This window comes from Crocuta crocuta, unplaced genomic scaffold, assembly GCF_008692635.1.
Source record: "Crocuta crocuta isolate KB4526 unplaced genomic scaffold, BGI_CrCroc_1.0 scaffold278, whole genome shotgun sequence".
Classification (NCBI taxonomy): domain Eukaryota; kingdom Metazoa; phylum Chordata; class Mammalia; order Carnivora; family Hyaenidae; genus Crocuta; species Crocuta crocuta.
This window is the reverse complement of record NW_027532173.1, coordinates 1,108,982-1,124,156: the sequence shown is the minus strand read 5'-3', so window position 1 is coordinate 1,124,156 and position 15,175 is coordinate 1,108,982. Positions and strand designations below refer to the sequence as shown.

Here is a 15,175-nt window from a genome sequence, read left to right as displayed (position 1 = left end):
TTATCTTTGCTTTTATTTTCCTTGCCTCAGACATCCCTAGAAAAATGTCACTATGGCTGATGTGAAGAGATTACTCCCTATGCTCTCTTCAAGAATTTTTATGGTTTTTAATTGATTTTGAGTTTATTACTGTGTGTGGTATAAGAAAGTGGTCCAGTTTCATTCTTCTGCATGTGACTGCCCAACAGCATTTGTTGGAGAGACTGTCTTTTTTCCATTGGATATTCTTTCTTACTTTGTCAAGGATAAATTGACCATATAATTATAGGTTGATTTCTGTTCTGTTCCATTGGTCTATGTCTGTTTTTATGCCAGTACCATACTGTTTTAATCACCACTGCTTTGTGGTATAACTTGAAATCTGGAGTTATGATACCCCTAGTTTGGTTTTTGTTTTTCAAGATTGCTTTGGCTACTCAAGGTCTTTTGTGGTTCTGTACAAATTTTGAGATTTTTTTTGTTCAGGTTCTGTCAAAAATGCTGCTGGTATTTTGACAGGGATTGCATTAAATCTGGGTGCCAATATTTTGTTGAGGATTTTTGCATCTGTGTTTATCAGAGGTAGCAGCCTAAGATTTTCTTTTTTGTGTGGTGTTATTGTCTTGTGTTGGTATCAGGGTAATGCTGGTCTTGGGAAATGAGTTTGGGAGTGTGTCTTCCTCTTCAGTTTGGGGAACAATTTGAGGCAGATGGGTACTCACTCTTCTTTAAGTGTTGGGATTCACCTGTGAAGCCACCTGGTCCTGGACTTGTATTTTTTGGGAGTTTTTAAAATTACTGATTCAGGAGTGCCTGGGTGGCTCAATTGGTTGAGTGCCTGACTCTTGACTTCAGCTCAGGTCATGATCTCCTGGCTTTGGAGTTTGAGTCCCATATGGGGCTTCATGCTGACAGTGCAGAACCTGCTTGGGATTCTCTTTTTCTCCTCTCTGTCCCTCCCCTGTTTGTGCACACACACATGCTCTCTCTGAAAATAAATAAATAAAAAAACTCAATTATTTTCATTTATTATTATTATTANTGAACCCACGAACCATGAGATCATGACCCAAGCGAAAGTCGGACGCTCAACCGACAAAGCCACCCAGGCGTCCCTATTATTATTTTTTTTAATGTTTACTTTTGAGAGAGTGTGAGCGGAGAGGGCCAGAGAGGGAGACACAGAATATGAAGCAGGCTCCAAACTCTGAGCTGTCAGCATAGAATCCATCGTGGGACTCGAACCCACAAATTGTGAGGTCATGACCTGAGCCAAAGTAGGGATGCTTAACTGACTGAGCCACTCAGGTGCCCCACTAAAAAATTCAGTTTCATTACTTGTAATCAGTTTTTTTCAGATTGTCTAAGTCTTTGTGATTCAGTCTTGCAAGGTTATGTGTATCTAGGAATTTATCCATTATTATCTAGACTTTTCAGTTTGTTGTAATTCCAGTTGTCCTTTATAATTTTTTGTTATTTCTGTGGTTTTGGTTGTAACTTCATTTGTGATTTTTTTTAATAGGAAGTTTTCTATTTTTTCTTCATGAGCATGATTAGCAGTTTATCAGTAGAAAATAAGTCTTTTCAGAGATCCAGTTTTTGTTCTGTTGATATTTTCTTTTTTGTTTTTTGTTTTTTGAGACTCTGTTTCATTTATTTCCACTCTGGTCTTTATTTTCTTTGAGGAACTTTGGGCTTTATCTACTCTTTTTCTGGTTCCTGTTGGTATAAAGTTACATTGTTTATTTTTGGATTTTATTCTTTTTTTCAAAAATTTTTTAAGGTTTATTTATTTTGGAGAGAGAAAGAGACAGAGTGTGAGCCGGGGAGGGACAGAGCAAGAGGTAGACAGAATCGAAGCAGGCTCCAGGCTCTGAGCTGTCAGCATAGAGCCTGATGCGGGACTTGAACCCATGAACCATGAGATCATGACCTGAGCCGAAGTCAGACACTTAACTGACTGAGCCACCCAGGCACCACCCCTTTTTTTTTTGAGGTAGGCCTATGTCACTCTGATGGTTGATATACTTCAGTCTTCAATTTTAGACTTGTTTTGTGGACTAACATGTGAACTGTATTGGAGAATGTTCTATTTTACACTTGGAAGGTATGTGTATTTTGCGATTTTGGGATGAAATGTTTCATATATACCTCTTAAGTCCAAGTGGTCTAAGGTATTGTTCAAGTCCAGACTTTCCTCATTGATTTTCTGTGCAAATTATCTGTCCATTGATGTAAGTGGGGTATTAAAGTTTCCTGCTAATATTGTATTGCTGTCAATTTCTCCCTTTATGCCTGTTGTTATTTTTTGTGTTTTGTTGATTCTATGTTTGGTGCATAAATATTTACGAATGTTGTGTCTAGGATTGATCCATTTATCATTATGTATTGCTCTTTTTTCTTCTTTTATTACAGTCTTTTATTTTATTTTTTAAAAATGTTTATTTTTGAGAGAGTGCACATGGGTGAGAGGCAGAGAGAGAGAGAGGGAGGGAGGGAGAGAGAGAGAGAGAGAGAGAGAGAGAGAGAGAATCTCAAGCAGAGTCTGCACTCCCAGCGGAGAGTGACATGGGGCTGGAACTCATGAACTGTGAGATCATGACCTGAGCAGAAATAAGAGGTGGACACTTAACCGTCTGAGCCACCCAGGCACCCCTGCAGTCTTTGTTTTAAAGTCAGTTTGGGCTGATCTGAGTATGGTCACTCCAGCTTTCTAGAGCAGAAGATAATTTTGAGGAATATTGATTTTAGGTGTTGGTAGAACCTGCTACCCAGCTTCTGCTCTACCTTCTGGTTCACCTGCACTGCCTGTTTGTGCTGGAGGCTCCTCTAGACTGTGAGGATAATACTTGTATGCAAACGTACATGAAGAAAGAGTAGCCTCCAGCCCAAACCCTCACATACTCATGTACCTGTCACCCAGCTCTAACCACTAACATTCAAGGCAACACCTTCCAGAATGTAGAGAGCTCATCTTCCCCCACTCTAGTCCACAAAGTACTGTGAATGGTGTCAGAAAGCCTGCTCAGTGCCTCTGAGTTCTGACTTAAATAATGGCAACGATTCCACTTAAGTCAGTTCTGGCAGATGTAAAGAGAAGTGAAGACTTGGAACATTCGTAGGAAATTTGTTCTTGGCCTCAGAATCCTGGGTATAATTAAGAATCTAGAGGCACTCTGAGCTCTTTAGGTCTTCACTGAGGACTTCTATTTGGCCCAGAAATTTGGATGTGCTGCAGAAATCGAAGGAGAAATCCTCTCTGTTTGTAGCATATCTACATTGCTGTGAGGAAGTAACATGCAGATGGCTTTTATAGTTTTGATACACAGGCTGTTCAGTGATGTGTCTGTGTAATCAGAAACAACTGTTTTCAGGATCTGAAACATGAAGCTGAGAGGATCAATAACATAAATATACTTGTCTGCACTCCGGGTCGGCTTCTTCAACACATGGATGAAACAATATGTTTTCATGCTACCAATCTCCAAATGTTAGGTGAGTTTAATGAATTTCTAATGAAACAATTTCAGACTCAGGAGAGAGACCTCATAAATTTTAATGGCAGAAATTTTTATTCTTAATATTTATTCAATAAAACATCTGAGAAATTACTGGAAACAATTTTTTGGCCTATGGGTTCTAATCCCAGAGAGTACAACTAGACTTTTTTTTTTCTTAAAACAAAGTGATCAGAAGAATATAAGTAGTTGTATATGAAATTAGATACTTCTTTATCTGACACTGCCAAGAATTTATCTTTCAAGATACATCCACTTCTGGTGATATTACATAATGTGTGTGTATTTAATTTTAATCACCTCTTTATTTTGGAATAATTCTATATTTACAGTTGCAGTGATCGTACAGAGAGTTGCTTTATACCCTTTCCCCAGTTTCCTCTACTGTGATACCTTACATAACTGTGGTATGTAACCACGTTATTTTGTCAAAACAAAGATTAACATTGGTCCATTGTATAAATTCCAGACTTTATTTGGATTTCACCGTTTTTTCCACTAATACCCTTTTTTCTCTTCTAGGATCCAGTCCAGGATATTTAATTGCATTTAGCCTAATGTATATTTTAAATGTTGTAGTTCACCTTGAATTATCTTTTTTTAGTTCTTGATGAAGCAGATAGAATCTTGGATATGGGCTTTGCTGATACCATGAATGCTATTATTGAAAATCTTCCCAAGAAACGTCAGACTTTGCTTTTCTCAGCTACACAAACCAAATCTGTAAAGGACCTTGCACGCTTGAGTTTGAAAAACCCTGAGTATGTCTGGGTTCATGAAAAAGCAAAATACAGGTATGTACTACTTGCAGCTGTATTTGATTCAGTTAAAAAAAAAATCAGTGTTCTTTTTAGTATAAGAATTTGATGTTTTACATTAATACTACCTTTTTAAGGAAACTAGATGTCATTTTATGTGTTATAAAATATGGAAAGCATATTAAAATATATTATTTAAAATTATTTAGATAGTTGATGGACCTTTAAATGTGGGAATACTCTAGTGCAGTATTTCCCATGTGGTCTGAGGAACATATTACCTTTCTGTAAGGTATGAACACGTGTTTGTTAACAACTACCCCTGTATAAAATGGGGGGTGTTGGGGTTGTGTGGCTGTGTGGGAAATGGGTTGGAGGAAATAGGTTTTAAAGTGTATTTTGATACAAGTGGAAGTTTGTGTCTGTATGTTTGGTATGAATCATTGTAGATTATGGTCATGTGTGACTTGCAGAAATGTTGTCTAGTGAACATAAGTAGATATGTGTTGAAGGTCTCAATATAGATTCAACCTACCATTTTCTGTATCTTCCATTTCTTGCTATGAAATGTTAGTCTCAAAAGGAATAGATTGGGGAAAATGATGGGTTATCCTCTTGGAAAGTTTTTTAATTACTGGGAATATGGGCCTTGGGGCCCACCTTGATGTTATTCAGCTAATAAATGTTTAGGATTAAAGAAAGTCCTAGAAGAGGCCAGACTCTATGCTTCCAGGCGTTCTTAATGGAGGGACTTTGGAGCATCTGAGTCCTGGCATCCTCGGCTCTCAAGAACTAAGGAATGGCGAAGCAGGAGATTCTGGAGGTAGTCTCCTCCTTAGCTTACTATGGAGTAGATAGTGGTCCTTGTTTGTAATGTTATACTGAGATAGCTATTGAAATTCTTGGTACAATTAATAATCTAAAGACTCTCTTTTTATTTTCTGTTTCTTCTTTAAGTTTATTTGTTTTAGAGAGAGAGCAGGGAAGGGGTAGAGAGAGAAGGAGAGAGAATCCCAAGCAAGCTCTGTGCTGTCAGTGTGTAGCTGGACAGGCTCGATCTCACAACCCTTGAGATCATGACCTAAGCTGAAATCAGGAGTCGTACACTTAACCAGTTGGGTCCCCCCAGGCTCCTCTTGATTTTCTACTTTGTATTTTTGCTGTTTGCTTTCTGCCTATTTTCAAAAACTCTTTAGTGTCTTTACCAGATACAAAATTTTCAATCATTAGATAGCATCTAAAACCGCGTGGTTTATGTTAATTGTACATCGATTTCTTGTTACCAATTTCTGTAGATAACAGTGGGCTATTATCTGTACATCAGAGTTAGAGAAAACTGAATGCAGATACTGTTTATTTTATAAGTGATTTTTGAAATGCATCACTTAGAATAAACGGGATTTTCAGAAGCTCTGTCTCTAGTGACGATCGACAACCGCAGGTCATGTGCTAACGAGCGCCGTGCTCTCTCATGTCCGGTTCACTGGAAGCACCACAGAAAGCAGATGCTCTTGTGAATTTTGCCTCACGTCATGATTGAAGTGTCTTCTCTAGCCATTAACTTGGTTAATACACCATGGGGATATCATGGTCAAGAATATTTTTTAATGTAGTATAGAATATCTGCTCTTGAATCATGCAGGATCAGAGAAGTAATTTTATTTTATTTTAAAAAAAATTTTTTTTTTTTAATGTTTTATTTATTTTTAGGAGAGAGAGAGAGAGACAGCGTGAGCAGGGGAGGGTCAGAGAGAGAGGGAGTCACAGGCTGAAACAGGCTCCAGGCTCTGAGCTGGCAGTCAGCACAGAGCCTGACGCGGGGCTCGAACCCACGAACTGCGAGATCATGACCCAAGCGAAAGTCGGACGCTTAACCGACTAAGCCACCCAGGCGCCCCTGGAGAAGTAATTTTAAAATGTTAGATCTTTCTGAAGTTGTGTATCAGAGTCTCCTTAGAAAAAATATGACAGGGTGGTTTCTTTGTATTCCTGTTGCAGTGAAATGGTGCATATAATGCATTTTTTTTTTTGAAAAAAAATTGTCTTTGAGTCATTGTAATTTGCTGTGTTTTACAGTGAACATAAGTTGAATTCTGTGGTGACTTATGAAGCATTTCAAAATTGAGACGTCTATTCTGAGCTTATGTTGTTAGGTGCATACAAAAGTAATATTACATTTCCCGTTAGTATCATTAATCATTATGAAATGTTCTTTATCTCTGCTAATTCTTTTTGCCTTGAAGTCTAGTTTGATATTAGTCTCCTTGTAGTAACTTTCTCTTGATTTGTGTTTGCATGATGAGTTTTCTTTGGTCATTTACTGTTTACATTATATGCGTCCTTACATTTTAGATTTATTTGACTTTGTAAGCAATATGTAGTATTGTTATCAGGTATGGTCATTACTTTGTAACTGGAGGATTTAGTTCATTGACATTTAACTTACCCAATTTTTTTAAGTCTGTTTACCCTTTCCACTCAGCCTTCATCGTGAAGTATTTTAATTTCACACATTTTAAACTTCATAAGCTGTTCTTAATAATTTTTGAAACATTAGTATTTATTTAGATTTATCCAAATAGTTAACCTTTTTGGTATTTTTATTTCTTGTGTTCAAAAAAATTTCCTTTTTAGTTCAGGTTTACTAGTGGAAGAATTTCATTTTGAGTTTTCTGAGAACATCTTTATTTCTTCCTTTTTTTTGGAAGATATCTTGGCAGGTTTTTTCTTTAAAGATACATTTCTATTCTAACTACTGTTATATCAAAATTAGCTAATGTCACATTTAGCTGATGGTTTTCTTGTTCTTTTGAGGGTATTGTGTATTGTTTAAAGATTTTCTTGGGTTCGTAGTGAAACCATGAAAGATGGTTTTTGTTTTTTTTTTTGTGGCAGATAGATGTAGTAGGGACAGATGACCTTGATCTGGGCTACCTTGGCTTTTAGATTCTGGAGCTGTTCTGTTCTGTCTGGAGTCCTGAGGTATAGCCCTTCTGGAAGTCTCAGCTGAAAGGCGTGGGTATTTCCCAGAGCCCTTCCACCCTGGCAGGCTCTGAACCTCATAGCACTGAGGCTGCCAGCATCTCTGCTCAGCTCTCAGTTACCTGCATGTGGCTTTTTGTTTGTTTTCACTCATTTTGGTGTGTGTGTGTGTGTGTGTATGTTGAGTTTAGGAGTTTGTCCCACTTCTCATGAGAAAGTGTATGAAGAATTTAAGATTTAGTATTTTATGGTTCCTTCTCTCAAGGATCTTGGACTAATGTGTGTAGGCCTAAGGATGCTACTCCCAGTTCTTAACCATCTTGAAAAATCAGCAGATGTTTTGAGGGAGAGGTGGAGATGAGTATAGGGCTTGCCTCAGAGCATGTCTGTTTTCTTTTTCAGCACCTCAAATCCTAGCTGCCTTGGTTGCTTTCTGATGCCTTCAGTTTTTTTGATTTATATTTTACCCAGCTTTCATTGTTAGTGCTATAGGCCAAAGGATGAATCTGAATCAAACAACACCTTTATGGCAGGAAAGATCGCTTTTTAATCTTAAAAGTTTTAGCAGTCAGTGACAATTATTCTGGATCCACTCTTTCATCAGGATTTGCAAAATGGTGTTAGTCCAATTCTATTTCTGATTTCTAAGAAGTTCTCTTTTGGGGTACATGTGTGTATCTGTATGAGAAATTTGTTGGAGAGCCATGCCATTGTTAATATTTTCTTTTTCTAATTTTTTTGTGTGTGGTGTGAATTTCAAAGTTAACGAATGTGGCATGTTTTTAATGTGTTTCCTCCTCTTATTTTCATAAGCACCCCTGCCACTTTGGAACAGAACTACATAGTTTGCGAGCTGCAGCAAAAAATAAGCGTGTTGTATTCCTTTTTGAGAAGCCACCTGAAGAAGAAAAGTATTGTATTTTTCTCCAGTTGTAAAGAGGTACTGAATGATTAAGTAATTCATGTTGAATCATCCTTTTTAAAATCGCAAATTTCAGTTAGATAAATAGCAATTTATTCTATTCTAATAAATACAGTGCTAGATGTGGTGAGGAACACGGTGATAAGCGTGCCCCTCAGTGTTTACTCACAGAACACACCGCTGAATGGTGGGATGAACTGCTGGTGTTTATAATCTGCCAGTTATTTCCATGCCTCGATGTCTTTGATCATGGTGATCTCTGGAGGGCCCTGCCTGCGCTCCTTTGCACTAATGCAGAGGGAGTGTTAAATGTCCTTTAAGGCTAAGCTCAAATATTCCACCTGGAGGTTGCTCTTCAGTACTCACAATCTCCGTGTTATAATCAGCTGTTTCCTATCCTTCTAGACTGTCTTTAATTCAGTTACACATTTCTTTAACATTAGCTATATGCAATGAATAAAGGATTCAGTGATAAATAAGAAAACTTCTTAGTCTCTTCCCTTAAAGAGGAGGAACCTTGATTATTTTTTATGTTCCTTTCTGTATTTCACATTACCTGTTGATATATGGGTGTTGGCATTTAGTAAATGGATTCTATGTTTATAGCTTTTTGAGTACTTAGCATGATAAATATGCCAGTGGGTTTCTCTCCAGCTCATGGGGAAGATAGCTAGTGGTCTGTTGTACTCTGTCCTTTTCCTGCATATACTCTTTTTAGGAAACCTCTTCATTCCCCTGGCTTTAAACGCCATCTGTGTTCTAACAATTGCCAAATCACTTCTCAAGCTCTAACCACTCTCCTGAGCCCCAGATTTGTGTAGCTACTTGAATACTAGAGATTTCCATTGAGTGTCTTGCGGGCATCTCAAGTTTAAAATACGAAAAATGACTTAAGATTTCGTATCCTGAAGATCTCCTCCCTCCACCTCTTCCCCGTCTCAGATGACTGAATCCTTAATTGCTGCCTGTCTTCACTTCATAGTCAGTATATTGGTAACTCTCATTAGCCCCACCGTTCTGCTCTCCACCACCTCTGCCTCTGGCCTCCTGCCAAAGCTAAGTCTCAGCCATGCTTGACGTTCTCCTAATCCTGACTGCTCTCTTCACTCCCTCACTTCCCTTCCTGTAGTTATCACACATTCTAGCCAGAGCGATCTTGGAAAATCATCCACCTCAGCGAGTATTGTCAAGAGCAGGAATTCAAGGTCAGTTTTGATTCAGGAGATGGAGACTGCAGCAAGTTCATGGACTCAGTTGATAACTTCCTAGGTGCATAGGTACTTTTTTGAGATTGGTTTGCCCGAGAGTGTGTATGTTGTCCACATGTTCACCTTTCCTCTCTTCCCTTCTCATGGTGGCCCCGCAAACCTGCAGAACAGAGACATGAGTCCATCTGTCTGTACTCTCCCTGGTGCATCGTCTCAGGCCCTGAGAGCCTTCCTGGCACCGGGGATATCGCTCTTGGGAAAGTGAGTGGCACTGAGAACACGGTACCAAGTTGTTTTGCAGTTCACTGGGGTTACCATTCTTTACTTTTTAAAAGTTTATTTATTTTGAGAGAGAAAGAGAATCCCAAACGGGCTCCACGCTCACTGTGGTGCCTGATGTGGGGTTCGATCTTATGACCTTAAAATCCTGACCTGAGCCAATATCAAGAGTTGGACACTTAACTGATGGAGCCATCCCGACACCCCAACCATTCTTTACTTTTAACAAAATTTGTAGGGAGACTTAATGGATTTAATAGCTGATGGATTGTTATAAATTTTATCTGTCATGGTTTTGACATATTTTATAGGTGTTCAGAGAGTTAAGTCCCTTTCCAGTACATTTTCTCTTTTTTAAATTTACTTTTTAAATTCCAGTAAAATTTACATAGTGTTATATTAGTTTCAGGTGTACAAAATAATGATTCAGTGGATTCTGTAAATTACTCACTGCTTACATGATAAGACTTCATTCCCTTCACCTATTTCACCTACCTCCCCAACAGCAACCACTAGTTCTCTATATTTAAGAGTCTTTTTTCTTTGTTTTTGTCTTTTGTTTGCTTGTTTTTTTAGATTCCACATAAGTGAAATCATGGTACATACCTTTCTTTGAGTTATTTCACTTAGTATTATTCCTTCTAGCCCCATCCATGTTGTTGCAAATGTCAAGATTTCATTTTTTAAGGCCGTATAATATTGTATGTATATATCTCCTGTCATCTTTATCCGTTCATCTATGGATTACACTGCAGCTTCTGTATCTTCGCTCTTGTAAACAGTGCTGCAGTAAGGATAGGCTGCATCTATCTTTTGGAGTTAGTGTTTTTGTTTTCCTCAGATAAATACCCAGAAGTCGAATTACTGGATCATATGGTAGTTCGCTGCATACCCACCAGCAGTGCACAAGCGTTCCTTCCAGTACAATTTTCTGTATTTTTATTGGAGGGATTTTCTTAACACGCACATTAGAAAGAGGAAATAGGAATAAAGTGATGCTTTACTCTGCCTCAGTCTACCGATCAAGTAGTGTTCATTTATTAATATGTAAACTGAAGAGAAGTAAAGCCAACAATCAGCTCCATTTACTTCCATATACGAAGAGCTGTAATAACGTCCATTGTTGTATAACAAAATTATTATGTCTATCAGTATTTTTTGTTTTGCTTTTTTTCAAATTCTAACATTTTTTGTTCTGGGCAGTTCTATACTAATCTAGTAATAGCTCATTCTGAGAATTTTTAATAGCTTTATGGCCCCAGGGGTGTTAGAAACTAAAACTGATAATCAACGTTTTATAGTAGAAAGTCATAAATATTGATAAGATAAACAAGACTTTGAAGCATAAAACTATTAAGAGAAAATTCTGTGGGATCAGGAAATTGACATAAAAGTTCAAAGAGGAGAAGAAATGCAAAATTTCTTTCTCTTGAGTTTATTTTGTCTTCATATTTTTTTAAAGACTCAATTTTTTAAATAGGATTTTGAGGTCACAGCAAAATTGAGTGGCCCTCTTTCACACACAAGCATGGCCTTAATTATCTTTACATATTTTAAAAATGATTTTGGGTATCAAATCACCCTGCTCCTTAGAATCTACTGGATACGTGTGTAAGGGATTTAAATTCTCCATATTTACGATATATCAGACATTACATTTTTTGTAATTAATGACACTTGAAAAAATGTCAGCTATCAAATTGAAATGTAAGGGGAGCCTTTTTTAAAAAGTTTTAAAAAATTTTTATTTATTTTGAGAGAGGGAGAGAGAGAGAGAGAGAGCAGGTGACGGGCAGAGAGAGAAGGAAACAGATTCCAAAGCAGCTCCACGGTGTCAGTGTGCAGTTCCTGATGGGACACACTGGGTTTGAACTCACTAACTGTGAGATCATGAGCTGAGCCGAAGTCAAGAGTCAGACACTTTCAGACTTAACTGACTGAGCCACCCAGGTGCCCCTCAGGGGAGCATATTTAAAAAAAAAAATTCTTAGAGAAATCATGTGAGCAAAAAGTGTTCGAAGACCACAACTCCAGATTGCGTTTCCCTTTCCCTGCCCTACACGTTTTGATTGGTGAAACTTGTGCTCCTTAAAGCTGCTTTGCTGTTCGTCTTCCGGGTTTGCATGGCTGCTGCTGTTGTCCGGAAGTACCAGACTACCTTTTCTGTTCCTGCCTAGGTCCAGTACCTGTACCGGGTGTTCTGCCGGCTGCGCCCTGGGCTCTCCATCCTTGCGCTGCACGGCCGGCAGCAGCAGATGCGGAGGATGGAGGTCTACAACGAATTCGTGCGCAAGAAGGCTGCCGTCCTCTTCGCTACTGACATTGCAGCCAGGGGGCTGGGTGAGAACTTAGAAGAACCTGTTCTGTGATCGTGGGATAGAGAATTTGCTTATAAATGGATGGATTTGGGAATTCCCATAGTTTCACTCAAAAAATTGGGCCTTCTTTTCTTAGAAAAACAAGTAAATTGATAACTGAGATGATTAAGGACACATCAGTGAAAATTTTGGTCATATTTTCATCTTCTGTTTTTATTGCTTGTGGTAACAATCCTAGGATGCTGAGCAGCCCACAGAATCAAAGTTGGATTAAAGGCATAAAAACACCTTTCTGTGTTTCTTTGAAAACTGGAAGCTTGATAAAGTGTTACAACTTAACAAGAAAATTTGAAGTGTATTTTTTCACCAAATGTTTTTGTTTTAAAAGCATACTTAATGTGTTTAAACTTTGAAAAAGCCACTGTGATACTATTTTACAGCTGGTGGCTTTGTGGTGGTGGGATTGGGTATGGAAGTAATTACAGGGAGTAGAGATAAGACCACAGGACAAGAGAGTAAGTAGGTGGTAATTTAAATTGTTCAGTGACTTTATTTTATGTTAATCACTGTGGCAAATTTTAAACATACATGAAGAATACACCAAGGTACCCTCATGTATATTCCCCAGCTTCGGCAACCATCTTTTCCATGATCCCCTTTTTCTTCCTGTCTCCTTGATTGTCTTGGAGGGTTTTAAAGTGTCTCTCAGACATTATATATGTTCATTCCCATGTGACTGGAGGCAGTAGCCAAGTATACATGTTTTTAAAGCTCTCTAGCTTGTATTCTCCCATGACTTTTGGTAAAATCAGCATTTTGTGTTTACCTTGTCTGGGCTGTGTGATTGTCTTCTGAGGGACATAGTGTACCTAGTGTTTTTGAGTTCATAGAAGATTTGCTTCATTTGTGAAGGCAGTTCTGATTTTTCTCAAATGGTCCAGCAGATGTCCCACGCCTACTTTTCTGCCAGTTCAAACCCGGTCCATTTTCTCTTCCTGTAGACCCTCCCCCTCTTGCAGCGCTCTGCCTCCAGCTCTCACCCGCACTGGATGCTCCATAAACCTCATGCACATTTGTCATCCTGGCACTCTTCTTTGCAGATCTTTCTTCCTCTTCCTTGAGTTATCAGCCCTTTTCTCTATTATAGAAATTGATCTGAAGTCCTCACAGCAAAATCTATTAATGTCTAAAGGTAGTTCTTTCAAGGAGTTGAGAACAGGGCATCTGGAAGTAAGTGAAAACCTGTATAGCCAGAAATGTGTATGGAATAACTGTTGCTGAGAATTGAGAAAAAGGACTTAAAAAGAATCATTGCCTTGAATGGAGAATAGCAAGAAGAGTAAAGTTTCATTTAAATTGGGAAACCAGTTTTATATAGTTCACTAAGAGCGCATGAGAAGTGGGTTCTTTCAGGTTATTAAAATTTCATTATTTGTCTGACAGGAAGCAATCTCTTCTGTTTCAGATACAAAATAATCTTTGTATTCAAACACTGTCATTAATTTTAGGTCACTGTCCAAGGAGAATTGTTTATTATCTCTTGGTTCCTGCAGTTAATTTTATTTTTAATAAAGTTCACAGATGATCTCTATCAGTTTGATGTGATGGAAAGTCCTAGCAAGTGATGATTGATAACGTAAAATAAAAATAGTGTAGCAGGGTAGATCTCGTAACTAGTTTCCTAACTTGACATTCCTTCTCTTCAGATTTCCCAGCTGTGAATTGGGTTCTTCAGTTTGATTGTCCAGAGGATGCCAACACATATATTCACCGAGCAGGTAGAACTGCCAGGTAGGTGTGCAGGCTCTTTTCTTTGCTGTTGCAGTTGGGAGATATTTGCTCGTGGTAGAATTTTAAATGGCCGACATCTTCCTGGAAAGCATGTGTTAATAATTATCAAAGCCTTAGAGTTCTTCCTTTTGCCTCATGTTCCGGATTTAAAAACTGATCTTAAGAAAACAGAGATGGGTAAAGTTACATAAAGATGTTCATCTTATTGACGTTTGTAATGGTTACAAATTGGAAATGGTCTGAATAATCACAGCAGGTTAAGAGTAATTATGATTGGCCACAGACTGTGTCTTTGGATTTACCTTGTACCATTTATTTCCTTATCAAAACTGGATGAATATTTATAATATGGTTGTTGGTGAGGCGTTGGTACTTGATAATGGAAGAGATACCAACCCTTGGTCTACCCTGGCAACAGTTACTTCCGATTTTTGTTAAAAAAAAATTTTTTTTTTTTAATGTTTATTTTTAAGAGAGAGACAGAGCACTGGTTGGGGAGGGGCAGAGAGAGGGAGACACAGAATCCGAAGCAGGTTCCAGGCTCTGAGCTGTCAGCACAGAACCTGATATGGGGCCCGAACTCACGAACCGTGATATCATGACCTGAGTTGAGATTGTACATTTAAGCTAACTGAGCCACCCAGAAGCCCTATGGCAGGATCTTTAGACCCAAGATTTAGACCATCTTCTAAGCAGTGACTTTCCTTCTCTTCTGCTTGCCCTGTGTCCCTTTCAGCAAACAGCCCCCAGTGGCTGCTATCCCCGTTTGTCTAGTAAATCTCTTTGCCATGTAGTTAATATCTTTGAATCCACAGGTACGGGGGGGCTTTAAAGATTTTTTTTTTTCCTTTTTGGTAGTATCTGGTAAATTTTGTTCTATGTTTTGGCTGAAGTGCAGGTTTTTCATGTCCTTCTGCAGCCTGAGAAGAAGCAGAGCCCTTCATGTTATTCATTTAAAAAATTTCATAACGTGTTTGATTGCTTATGATTCACGTTTATCTTGTGGGCCATTAAACATGGGCTATAATCAGAATGTACTCAAGCGCATTTCTTTTGACCAGCATGAAGGGAGAGAATAGTACAGTAGTGAAAGATAAAGCTTTAAAAAATGGAATTTATGTGCTACAGGGGCAAAAGTTAGTCTTTTTTTTTTTTTTATTGCAGTTTACAGTATAATTTGAATAAGCAATAAAGTTAGAACTGGGTTCTGTATATGGTGCTGTTGTACTTTTAGATGAACTTGCCTGTAAAGTGGTTATGTTTTAGTTTCAGATGGGGTCTAAGGAAAACGACCTGGGTAGAACAGCAGTCTTGTTTTCCATTTTATAGGAAGGTGGGTGGTGTTATCAGTGATATTTGTGTTGGATACACGTTTGGGTTATCTTTCATAGTGAGATGTTCAGAAGTCCCGAGTAGTGGT

At 38.3% G+C, this 15,175-nt stretch overlaps 1 protein-coding gene across 1 annotated transcript in view; it reads left to right on the top strand.

Moving 5' to 3' along the window:
- The window catches only part of DDX10 (DEAD-box helicase 10), a 287,390-nt gene that overhangs the window by 16,484 nt on the left and 255,731 nt on the right, over nucleotides 1–15,175 (top strand). The window contains exons 7-11 of the mRNA XM_077777453.1: nucleotides 3,354–3,474; nucleotides 4,102–4,291; nucleotides 8,051–8,177; nucleotides 11,824–11,986; nucleotides 13,671–13,755. Coding sequence (XP_077633579.1) covers nucleotides 3,354–3,474; nucleotides 4,102–4,291; nucleotides 8,051–8,177; nucleotides 11,824–11,986; nucleotides 13,671–13,755 — 686 coding nt within the window. The remainder of the gene's footprint in view (nucleotides 1–3,353; nucleotides 3,475–4,101; nucleotides 4,292–8,050; nucleotides 8,178–11,823; nucleotides 11,987–13,670; nucleotides 13,756–15,175) is intronic.